Source organism: Sphaerodactylus townsendi, linkage group LG02 (genome assembly GCF_021028975.2).
Source record: "Sphaerodactylus townsendi isolate TG3544 linkage group LG02, MPM_Stown_v2.3, whole genome shotgun sequence".
Lineage (NCBI taxonomy): Eukaryota > Metazoa > Chordata > Lepidosauria > Squamata > Sphaerodactylidae > Sphaerodactylus > Sphaerodactylus townsendi.
In genome coordinates, this window is record NC_059426.1 from 33,646,438 (window position 1) to 33,659,452 (window position 13,015).

General features: G+C 45.3%; 1 protein-coding gene across 1 annotated transcript in view; it reads left to right on the plus strand.

The window, feature by feature from the left end:
- LOC125426220 (sodium channel protein type 2 subunit alpha-like) overlaps nt 1-13,015 on the plus strand; it is a 93,894-nt gene that overhangs the window by 57,182 nt on the left and 23,697 nt on the right. The window contains exons 18-19 of the mRNA XM_048484478.1: nt 7,726-7,846; nt 12,117-12,271. Of these exons, the coding sequence (XP_048340435.1) occupies nt 7,726-7,846; nt 12,117-12,271 (276 nt within the window). The remainder of the gene's footprint in view (nt 1-7,725; nt 7,847-12,116; nt 12,272-13,015) is intronic.

The window sequence follows — 13,015 nt, forward strand, 5'->3', positions numbered from 1 at the left end:
CCTTCCCTGTCCATTGCCAGACAGTTCAAACATGCACAGCTGCTCTCTGCCGAGTCCTGTGACTCACATCACAGCATGGTCAGGCAAAATTGGCTACCCCAACTTACATTTTGGTTCTGCTAGAGAATTTTCTAGATGCATATTTTATCAAATCCCTTAACAGCTACTGCATGACCCCAAGACTTTGTAAGATGGATCATAAAATTATGAGAATGTTGAACTCTCAAAAGGCCAACAGGAAAAAGGGAGCATGCATAGTTTTTAAAAAATAATAAAAACAGCCCTTTTTGATTCAGCCCTTATAAATGTGGTATACAATATTTAATAGAACGAATGTTATCTTTCGGGGAACTTTAGAAAACATGATTTGAAAATTTGATGAGTTTCTGTGTTTCTGTTTGCTTGGGTTTTAAATTGCCAATGTTTTGGAGGAGGTGTTATGCAAATTCTCCCATGCTGGATCATTCTTCTAGTGTTCATTTGAACACTAGGTAGTTTTGGATTTTCATATAATGTAAATTGGGGTGGGGGGTGAGGGAGGTTCCTTCTTTTAAAAGTGTATTTGACTGGTGTGTTCAGAAGCATCAACAACTAATAATTATAAACATGCATTTTAGTTATAGTTTAATTTTATGCTTTGCGAAGTTCCAGTACTTTTACCTTAAGCTGACCAGACGTCCCGCTTTTGGCTTGACAGTCCCGCCTTCAAACAATTTGTCCCGCGTCCCATGGGTTCTTTAAATTGTCCCGATTTTTGGGAGGCTGCCGCACTGCCTTCTGGGGCGCAAGGCAGTGCGGCAGCCTCCCGCGCGCGCGACCGCAGGAGCACGGCCTTCTGGGGCTTGCCGTTTCCTGCCCTGTGACAGAGGCTGGAAGCAGCAAAGTTTGAGAAGGCAGTGCTTCCTCATCTGTGGTCGCAGGGGAGTTTACCTACCTTCTGGGGCGCTTCTGGGCGGGAAACGGCAGGAAGGGCGGGAAACGGGCAAGCCCCAGAAGGCAGTGCGCTCCTGCGGCCGCACGCGCATGCGCGCGCGGCCGCTTACCCCATCCCAGTTTACAAAGGTGACCATCTGGTCACCTTATTTTACCTTCATTTTTTAAAAAACTGACCTCTTGTTTACAACCTAGCCAAAGAAATCATGTGTTGCAGATGTTTAGACTGCTGAAGTGTTTCAAAAGGTGCTCTTTTTGTTGGTGGGAAATAGCTGAATAAAAACAGCAAGTGCTTTGAGTTGTATCCTGTAAGATCTACCACTGTCACAAGAAGGTGGATAATCTTACTTGATTGTTGTTCTCACTACCATGTGACTTTTTGTCCCAGATAACTCTTTGTGGTTATCGGAAGGGGCTTCGCTTCTCTCACGCATCACCAAAAAAGCCTGACAGGATCCAACCCACAGCTCTTTGGATCTTAACCTTTAATTGGAAGGAACAAAAAAAGCATAATAAATAAGCCACAAGCATTTTTGCTAGCTGCCCAAAACTTTACTAATCTTTCTGTAGTCACAAATGACTAACTGGTGTTAAGGGAGCAGGTTATTAAGACTTAAGATCACTGCCTAATCACAAACGCCTACCCTGGATCATTACATGGGTCGTTTCCCCACTTACCTCGACCACCCTTTGCTGCGCGCTACTCTCAGCGCACGTCATTTCTGGCGCACTCCCGGGCTTCCTCATGACCCTGCGCTCTGCACAGGGTCATCAAAAGGCACCGTTTTGAGGAGCGCCAGGAATGACGCGCGCTGAGGGGGTGCAAGAGCGGCAGTGTTGGGGCGGCTGCGTTGTCGCCGCCCCTGTAGTGGGGAGTGCCACGGGACCCTGCGCTACTTGGGGAGAGTAGCGCGCCGCGCAGCAGATGGTAAGTGGGGAAATGACCATGGTTAAATTTATTATTGGCTGTCTGCAACAATCCTGCTTAAATTAAACCATTGTAAAATGTGTTGTTGCTGTAGCTTTAACACAACGCCTAGCCAACAGGGTAGAATCTCTTTGTGTGGCCTTCATGTCCAGGGCTATTGCAAAATCAATTTCTCTATACCTTTCACTGAAGTAAGCTGCTACATAACAGTTCTGTGTGGCCAATTTCTTGGTGACTAGACACCACTCCTCAGGATTTTCCCCTTCATACACAATTTTCCACCTACCCATAGCTGCAGGATTCCCAGTAGGAATTTCAAAAGGGTTTGAGCAGTGATGGGATTCAAATAATGTAACAACTGGTTGTTTACAAGCACCATTTTAACAACCGGTTCTGCTGAAGTGGTGTGAACCTGCTGAATTCCATCACTGGGTTTGAGGGATTAGGATCTGGGCCTGGAACTATAAACCCTCCCCAGCCTGGATTGGCGTCTGAGGTAAATTGACAGGGCCAAGATAGTTTGCTTTTAAAAGTGAAAAAGAATGTTTATTAAGCAAAACACACACACACACAACTGAAGCAAATAATAACAACCAGGAGCTGTGAGAAGCTAGGCTTCAAAGAGTACGTGCCCTCTCTCCGTCAGGTTTACAACATTTAAATACATGACACCGTTGTACTTTAGTTACACACTACATCTAGTAAGCCTCGCTGGCCTACTTTAATACCTTTGTACGCTCAATTCCCCAGGCCTTAACCAAAGATTTGATATCCTCTCAGATCTTTAATTAACAACCCTGTTAGGCTAACCCTTCTCTCTCATACCTTATTAAAAAAATAACTTTTGACTGACTTAACTTCTCTGTATGATCTAACCCTTTTCCAAGTACACAGCTCCTATTGACTGATTCAGAACACTACTTTGATTGGCTCTAGTGTTGCTGGAGAATGTTTCTATGCTTTGCCTGTCACACTGTGATTTACCTTTTGAGTTCTAATAGATGGTACAAGGAGTGGGTGGGAAGGCTGTATGCTACATGATTACTGAGATATCTGGGCCAGCTGTTAATGTACAATGGATAAACTTGCAAAAGGTATTTGAGGATCAAAAATGTTAATTATCAGTACTGTCTTTAAAAGACTAAGCTTAAAGCTAGTTCAGTAGATAGGAGCTGGCATCTTTTAAATGTTGGAATATAAATGTAAACATTGGGCTATTGCAAACTGAGATATTTTGCAACCAGTCCAAAATATAAGAGAAAGGCTTTTAACAGGATGAGGCAGAAACATCCCCCATCCCTTATTCTGTATATGTCTTAACAGTTGAATTCAGACGTGTCACAAGAATGAAGGATAATGGGAATTTCAGATTTTGTCAAGCCTTGAGGCAATTTAGAATGGTCAAACTTAGATACAGTAATCTGTGTTGCGCACGATAATTTATAATGGCTGAATCCCTTTATTTATTTTACTGTCACCTGAGTCATGAAGCGGTTTGTAATGCTTAACATCTGTATTTTTGGCCTGCTCTTGCTCCCGTTGAAGACATCATGCAAAATCAAATCAAAATCAAATGAGAGCAAGACTTGGCCTTAAGTGAATGCTTAAACAGTAGAAATGGCCCATTAACATGCTGTTGGGCAAAGCTTGTGTTGATTTTTATGTTGACTAAATCAAGAGAAGTATTGTGGTCAAAAAGAGACTGTGTGAGGGTGGTTATGCTATTTCCATCTGTGCCAATTTAGATTATTCCCTAGATAATTCAAATTACTTTTTCCCTCAGAACTTTTTTTTTTTTTGTTAAATTAAGTGAAGGTTATATATACCTTCCCTTGGTGTGGTTTCACTAGTATTGCACAGGCTTCTGCTCTAGTCAAGCATGTTGTTTTGCTGATTCAGGCCTTGGGAATGCTGCATCATCAACAATTGCTTTCCAACGTGTCCCTGCAAATAATAAGATTTTTTTTCTGTATGGGTTGGATCCACCCAGCTTTTATGGCACTGGAAAAGGGAATCCCCTGTGACCACTAAAAATGCTATGTTAACCATTCTGGGACATGACAGTATGGGATGGGGGCTGGAATAAGGAGGGAAGTTTGGCAAGATTGAGCTAAAAAACTGGTGGGATCTAACCTCATGAGCATACAGTAGTCTCCAATAGAAAATGTTATGATAACTTTTGTCACACTGTTCTTTCTGTAAAGGAATAATGGTATTATAAGTGACCTTACTGATAACAAATAATTTCTAATGAAATAAATACTCACCAGTTAAAAAACACAATAACTTTCTAAAGGTTTCAAATTATGCTTCTCTCATTTTTTAAAATATGGTGCTAAGGATTTTAGTTTTTTTGAAAGGTGCCAAGATTCGTATAAATGGCTACAATTCATGATTTGAGTGTAGTCATGGGTTTGATTTTGCTATCATTAAGGCAAAGTCTGTTCTTACTAAAGCCACTGAATTTAACAGTTATAAATTTCAAGGCAGCAGTTAAATTCTGATTGATTTTAATGGCATCACCTGAAGCAAATATTTACGTTCTGACTGTTTAAATATCTCAATTCACCCAGGAGGCATTTAGCCAACAGCTTACTCTGGTTATTTAAATATCTCCTGGTTAAGAGTTTAAGTGGCAGATTGGTTAATTGAAAACACAGCTCAAAATTGTAATGACAAGAAGGAATGAAACCTTTAAAAAATTATAGAAATATGGTGTAACAGAAAGTAAGCTTTCAAGACTTCTTTCTTTGTATAAACTAGGGTCAGAATGCTTGCAGCCAAGGTATGTTGTATTTTATATGATAGGAAATAATACCATCTGATATTGTTGCTATAATTCATTATTAAAACATGTGCATATCATTGAGCACAAACTGACAGGAAAATTGGGGGTCAGGAATGTCAATGTTACACATATATTTGCATATTGTATTAGTGGATTGTGTTCATAATATTAACTGGTATCAGTGGATTGTGTTCATAACATTAAGAAAAAGTAACACCAAAATTTTATCTACCTAGAATCCCTGGCAGTAAAAATCTTTGTATGTATATTGTCTACATAAAGTGCATGCATTCTAAAAACTGTATTTCTAAAATGCTGATTGTGGGACCATTTTGGGAAATATGCTAGCTAGTATGTCATAATTATATAAATCCTTGTTAAAAGAAAGATATGTTTATCACATGGTTGCATGAGCTTAGGGTGGAAACAGTAAACCGGAGCTGAACAGTTTCCTCATTCTTGGGGATGTGATAATGGTAAAGTAACCATAAGCAGTGAGTTGCATCTGTATTGAACCATTTCTGAGAACAAAATAGCTCTGCTGAAGCTGTGAGAGATCCCTAATCCGCATAAACCACCATGATGTTATGTCCTTGATCTTCTCAGTTATAATTCTGTTCAGTCAGTTCTCTGGTAAAAGATTTATTGCCATGGTCAAAATATATCTTAGTGCAGGCGCTCAAGTGATGAGAGAAACTAACAATATTTTTCTTAATCACTCAGAAGTTTCTTTGGGTCAGACAAGCAAGATTAATATGCCCTTCTTTTCTTTTCTCTCTCTGTCTTTCTCATGCCATATTTATACTCCTGACATATTGATTTTGAGCGGTATCTTCCTCTTAGGGAGTTCTGCATTTTTATATGCGGGTGGGGAGAGGAGGCGGGGCATTAGTTGACACCTCATGGTAGTCTGAGCAGCTATAATTGGCTCCAGCTCTCCAGGGTCTCAGGGAGAGGTCTTTTACATCTCTCACTGCCTCTTTTTTTTCAACTGGAGATGTCAGAGATTGAACATGAAACCTTCTACATGCAATGCAGGTGCTTCACCACAGAGTCATGGCCATACCCCAAGTGACAGAACAGCTGGTGTAGAACTAGTAGTGTAAAACTACATGGCATACAATTACTCCTTCACTTTTTTCTCTCACACTTCTCACTGCATATTTCTACTCCCTTGCAACAGCATTTCTAACAGACTTATTTGCAGAATCAGAACAGGCTGCCATTTTTTACCATCACATGAAACACCAGCAAGATATATTTTAAACATCAGTAATACAATCAATAATACTGAGGACTAAGACACAGAGTTCAAGCTATATGGTACTTGGTTATCTGTGGAATATACATATGTATCCAGTTCTGACTAATATAGCCATTCTTTGTAATACTTACCATATATACTCGCATATAAGTCCCCCTTGACATATACGCGAGTCAGGTGTATTTTAAAAAATATTTTAGGGTTTTTACTTTGTTGGCCACCAGGAGGCGCAGTTTTTAGGCTAGCAGCTCCAAAATTTCAGAGATTTTTCAAGAGAATCTCCTGATGATACCACCTAAGCTTGGTAAAGTTTGGTTCAGGGGGTCCAAAGTTATGGACCCTCAAAGGGGGTGCCCCCATCCCCCATTGTTTCCAATGGGAGCTAATAGTAGATGGGGCCACATTTTGAGGGTCCATAACTTTGGACCCTTTGAACCAAACTTCACCAAACCTGGGTGGTATCATCGGGATAATCTCTTGCTGATATCAGCCAGGTTTGGTGATGTTTGGTTTAGGGGGTCCTGCTGTATATAAAATTTCTAAAGTGATTCCCTATATGTAAACGTAATTATTCTTCAGACAAAATCACCTGCACATATGCAGAATAATCTTACATTTGATGCATGCAGTTCTAATATATCCAGATTTATGCCTTCCAGGAATGGACAACTTTGGTTAGGCCTGGTGTACTCATGCAACTGACCATGGTACTGTATATATATTTACAATCTGAAATAGAGTTGCTGCCCTCTAGATGGGGCCTAGTCCTGGAATTACAAGATCAGTTCCCTAGAGGAAATGGCAGATTCAGAGGACAGTCTTTATAGAATTACATCTCCACCAAGCTCCTTTCTTAGGCTCCTTACATAAATCTCCAGAAATTTCCCAAGCTGGAGTTGGCAGCCTTAGTCCTGAAGAGTTCCTGTCTTATACCACCTTGGCATCTTACCACCTCATTTCCCCATCTCACTGAATATGTAGACCAGGCACTACAGATGCTGTTGTATTTCTTCCTCTCCTGATGTAATGCCTTTAGTATATGTGGTGTGAGATACCACACATGCACTGTAATATCAATCACAGCTCTGCTACTTTTTTATTTATTTATTTATTTATTTATTTCTGAGTCTTATAGACCACCCAACCCCCGAAGGGCTCTGGGCGGTGAACAACATAGAGTAACAGAGTATTCTTTTTTTAAAAAAAGAATAATGTCCTTCAGTTCTGGTGACTTGCCAAGAGGTGAAAATTTTAGGTGGAATCTGGAGAATTCTGTGGAGAAGAGTAGTAAAAATAGCTACCGTACATAATAGTGTTTATTCTAAAATTAATTTGTCAGTTTACTGTTGGCCCATCTGCAATTTAGCTGAGAAACATCTGGACTACAGGCAGTCTTCTATCATTTTCTCTGTATATTCCCAGATGAACTTTCAAAGAAGTCATAAAGATACCAATTTGTATGAATTTTTCATTTGGTTTATTTAGTACGCAGAGGGAAAATAAAAACAAACTGTTTTGAATTTAATTTCACAGAAGTAAACATTGTATACAGGTTTCCTGCTGCACACAGACAGGGCTAGAGTACTATGAATATGTTTTTTCCCTACAACATTTGTTATAAGAAAATAAACAAAAGCAAGAGAATAAGAACCCTGTGGTGCTTTTCGTGCTATGATTTTATTCACAGTTAAAACAACTCACTGCTCTATATTATCAGTGTTAAGTAGTTTAAACTTCTCCCCTTTTGAGTGACATATACTTATGGGAGAAGGAAAAAAAAACAAATCTTCTGTTGTGGGGTTTTATTTTCAGAAAATAAATCCGACCAGCTCATCTGAAGGCAGTACTGTTGATATTGCCCCGCCTGGAGAGGGTGAACAGGCAGAGATTGAACCCGAAGAGGCTCTTGAACCAGAAGCCTGTTTTACAGAAGGTAACAGCAGCGGCGGGATCCAAAAATTTTAGTAACAGGTTCCCATGGTGGTGGGATTCAAGCTGTGGCGTAGCGCCAATGGGGCTAGGCAGGGCACATCGGGGACGTGGCCAGGCATTCCGTGGGTGGGACGTTCCTGGGCGGGGCTGTGGCAAGGACGCAGCCGCTGCACCGTACCCAGGTGGGAAAGCGAGAATGCGCAGGCGCCGGGCTGCGCGCCGCGCCAGTGCGCAGAGAGGCGTACCTAGGCAAACCTGCGCCCCCGGGCAAAACCTGAGTTGGGTGCCCCCCCCCCCCATGGGCAGCCACCCTGCGCCTCACCTGCTGATTGCTGAATAGCTGCTTAGGTGCTGGGCGGGCTGCCCTCCCCTCGCGTGACTAAAGTCACGCGTGACCCCCAGACCGCCGCCATCCTGCCGCCCGGCCTCCCTCCTCTTCTGACTCCTGGCTGGCAGGCGGCAGCTCCACAGGCCGCAGCGCCAAGTCCACGCCGCTGGCCAGGAGGCGGTGGAACTTGGAAGCGAGCGGCGGCCTCACGGTTCTCGGAGCGCCACCGCCGCCATCCAAGGGCCGCGCAGCAGGAGGGCGGAGCCTCTCAGACCGCCTTCTCAGGCCGTTCTCAGACCACAAGGCCGCCGCTCGCTTCCACCGCCTCCGGCTCCCCTGAGTCCCGGCCAGCGACCATTCCGCGGCCCCTGCCCGGGCAGCCGTTGCTGCCACCCGGGGTCCTCCACATCATGCCGCCGCAGCACCGCCTCTGCCGTCCGGGCTGGCCCGCCGCCCGCCTGCTTCCTCAAGGCCTGCACTCAGGCCTCCCGCCCCGGAGCAGCAGCAGCCACCGCCAACCTTCGCCTGGGAATCCCGGCGCCGCCTCTGCCGGCCGGCCCGGCCCAGCCGCTTCCTCGGGGTTGCCCTCCTGCTGCGCGGCCCTCGGGCAGCGGCGGTCCAAGAACCGCGAGGCCCAGCCGGCGGCCGCCGCTCGCTTCCACCGCCTCCGGCTCCTGCTCACCTTCTTGAGAGCTGCACAGAAGGCGAGCAGGAGCCGGAGGCAGTGGAAGCGAGCGGCGGCCGGGCCTCGCGGTTCTTGGACCGCCGCTGCCCGAAGGCCGCGCAGCAGGAGGGCAACCCCGAGGAAGCGGCTGGGCCGGGCCAGCAGAGGCGGCGCCGGGATTCCCAGGCGGAGGTTGGCGGTGGCTGCTGCTGCTCCGGGGTGGGAGGCCTGAGTGCAGGCCTTGAGGAAGCAGGCAGGCGGCGGGCCAGCCCGGACGGCAGAGGCGGCGCTGCGGCGGCATGATAAGAGACCGGGGTGGCAATAACGGCTGCTCGGGGCAGGAGCGTGCATGGTCAATTGGCCGGGACTCAGGGGACTGGAGTGATCCTTGCGCTGCCATCTGGGTGAAGGGGCCGGCCGGCCAGGCAGGGGAAGATGGTGGGCGGGGTCAGGGCAGCCGCGCCGAACTGCGGAGGTGGAGCTCTCCCCCGTCCTGAGTTTGACTTCCGGTTAGCCGGCTGGCTTGTGGGCCGGGCGGCCGGGTCCAGAGTGGGCAGGGCCGCTCAGACGTTTTGTCGCCCCCCACGTGACCTACAATTGCTACGTCCAAGGCAGCTGCCTCTTCTGCCCTATGGGAGGTCCGCCTCTGAGTGCACCTCCTGCTAGACTGCTTCAAGTTCTGCGTGCTACTGCTGAGAGGAGGGGCGTAACTAAGGCAAAAATCACATGGCAAAATCACCAATTAGTAACCCCCTCTCGGCACACACAAATAATTAGTAACCTACTCTCGGGAACCTGTGAGAACCTGCTGGATCCCACCTCTGTGTAACAGGGACAGAAGAGACATGTTTTTTACTAGTTATATATTATGTACTTTCAGGTGCTGCAACATCAGACCAATCTAGGGCCAAACTTCATGTTACTTCCGCATCTATTTTGCCTGAAAGCAGTTTCAAAAGTGGCCATTGGGAACAGAATATCAGTGTGGGGGAAGAGCAGTTTAAGTTTTTGGTTTCCTTTCGTATCTCTGTTCAGATTCCTTCCCCTGCCTTCATTTGCTGTGGCCGTAGGTTTGCCAACCTTCACATAGTGGCTGGAGATCTCTTCGGATCACAACTGATCTCCAGGCCACAAAAAATCAGTTCACCTGGAGAAAATGGCTGCTTTAAACTCTGTGGCCCTGTAGCCCCCATTGAAGTTTCTCTAGTCCTCAAACCTTACTTTTCCCAGGCTTCATCCCCCAAATCTCCGGTACTTCCCAACTCAGAGCTGGCAACTCTACGTGGCACTCATGGAGAACCATGAGTTGAAAAATGGCACAGGGTGGTAATTTTGAACTCACTGTTGTAATTAGTTAAATGATCATAGAAACAGAGTTGGAAGAGACCCCAAGGGCCATCAAGCCCAACCCCCTGCAACGCAGGAATACACAATCATATGGCTCATGCTTCATTGCTTTACTGCTTCAGATAGTAAAGTAACCGTCCAGGGCTTATTGTCTGAGTTTAAAACTGACAAAAAACTCCTCAGAATGTTATGGAAGCCGACTCTTTCATATAAGATGTACTTTGGCCTTAATTAGCAATGCTTCTTGCAAATTTAGGACTAGGAGATAAAATTATTTCAGTCACACGCTGTGAGATTTTTTACTTTGCTTGAAATAACAGACTTCACTGCTGTTGTGAAGCAGTTTGGCTGTCAAAGTTTCAGCCAGAGCAGAGGCATAGCTGGGCTAAACTGCACCCGGTGCACACTCTTTATTTTCTTCCCCTCCCCGTGGCACCCCCCCCCCACACACACACACACTTACCTTAGTTCAGCCTGAAAAAGTGCAGGCTGGAAAAGCGGCCTGTTCACTTCAGGCTGAAAACGGCCTGGTGGGAACGACACTTCCCAGGAGACCTTGGGAGTATAGTTCCCACCAGGCTGTTTTCAGCCTGAAGTGAACAGGCCACTTTTCTAGCCTGCACTTTTTCAGGTTGAACTAAGTTAAGGGTGAGGGTGATGGGGGGGGATTTTGTGCTCCCCAGACATGCACCTGGTGTGTAGCGCACCCCCGCCCCGCTCCGGTTTAGTTCCGCCACTGAGCCAGAGCAGCAGCTAAAATACACAACACAATTCAGTTTGTAGTCCCCTAGACAAGTTTCTTTTTACTTTAGTGGAATTTATATTCCCTTCTTGTGGTTTGGGTTCAGCCCTACCCCACTATTTTATCTCATTGGCCGATTAGTCATGGAACACATACTTCAGGCCTTTTAGTGGCGTGGTGGGGCTGAAGTGTTTTTTTGTTTCTCCTCACATTTCTGTTTACACACAAGGAGGAACCCAGTCCTCCCCATCTAGTTACAACAAGCCTGTTTCCTGGTCTCTTAACACTGCTCTCTTAAAGGCACAGATCTGATAACACTCAGTAGTCCCAATACTATACAGGTTATATTTTCTCCTCCCAGCTTCCCTTCTACACACTCTCTTTCTCTCTCTGCCTCTCTCTTGCTGCTGCTGCAGGATATAAGTGTTTAGAGAAGGAAGGAAAGAGCAGCAACATGGAAGGGGGGTAAGGGGAAACACATGGAAAGCGGTGGGAGTGGTGGAGTTTGGCAGGCCAGTTGTGGATGGATGAGAGATCCAGGGCACATCTGGGCTCACTGAAAAATCCTGCCGCTCTGGTAGCAAAGCAAAATTAAATTCATGCTAGAAGTGGTCTCGCTTGCCACAAGAGACAAGAGTGTGAAAGTGGAGCTGGAGGAAAATCATCCGTGCAAGAAATCTTGCTGCAACAGACATTTGCCTCCATTGCGCAGCAGATGCCTTGTGCGGAATCGGCCATAAGATAGGGTTCCCCTATAATTCAAATTTGTCTTACTCTTTCTCCAAGTAGCATGTAGCAGCATGCATCATTCTCCTTCACCATTTTATCATTACAATAATCCTTTCATGCAGGGAACTTGTGACTGGACATTTTGGGGGAAGAACCTGGGGAGAGCAGAGTTTGGAGAAGGGACAGACCCCAGCAGAGATTAATGCCATATAGTCTACCTTCCAAAACATCCATTTTCTCCAGAAAAATTTATCTCTGTAGCTTGGAGATTATTTGTAATTCTGGGAGATTCCTGGGCAATCCTTCTTCATGGCTTTATGGGAATTTGAACCTTGGACTCTTAGATCTTAGTTTTATAGTCTGCCTTACTGACTGTGAATTATTTCCTCTGAGTATGCTTTTCTGAGTACACAGTAAATATTTTTTTCACCATTTAACCATCTTATTATCCTTACAAACAGATTGTGTCCAGAAGTTTTCATGTTGTCAAGTGAGTATAGAAGATGACAAAGGAAAAATCTGGTGGAATTTTAGGAAAACCTGCTACAGCATAGTTGAACACAACTGGTTTGAAACGTTCATTGTGTTTATGATCCTCCTCAGCAGTGGTGCTCTGGTGAGCAAAACAGAAAAACTTTCTAACATTTTCCCAACATTTCTCAAGCCTCAAAGATTTAAGAATTTACTTTGTGTTAAATATTATAGCCAACTTATGCTGTATTTCCAATTTTGAAAATGTTTTGCTTAATAATCACACAGATGTTCTAGAAATCAGGAGTTCATCATCGTATTTCAGCGCAGATCCACATGGGGACTGCGCAGGTGCAGGCTAGCCACGGAAAACTGACCAGAAGGCCTCAGCCTTTTGAGCACTTGGAGCACTCTCCCCACTCCCCTTTCGAGCCAATACCAGGCTAATTTCCCACCCAAGTGGTCATGTGAAAGGAGATGACGAGAGCACTCCTTAATTCTCTCTTTGCTGCTGTGGAGAGAGGACCTGGTTTGCTGAGAGTCAGGGGCGTAGCTGCAATGGGGACATCTGGGGTGGCTCGCCCCAGGTGCCGCCATTGCAGTCACGTGTCCGTGACGAGGGCAGGGTGGGGCAGGAGGTGGTGGGGGGTGCGTGGGCTGTTAAATAAATAAATAAATACTTAAACCTTAATAAAAGTCTACGATAGAGTGCCATCGCCAAAAACCTGGCCACATCCTCTGTTCTTCTTGGACAGCAGTCATTTAAGAGAAACCAAGTCTTGTCCATATCAGAGTTCAAAAGATCGAGATGAAGATGGGGTTCAATAAAGTCTCTTCTTGTGGAACTGTACAGGGCACAATGCAGCAGAATGTGTTCTGTGTTTTTTGT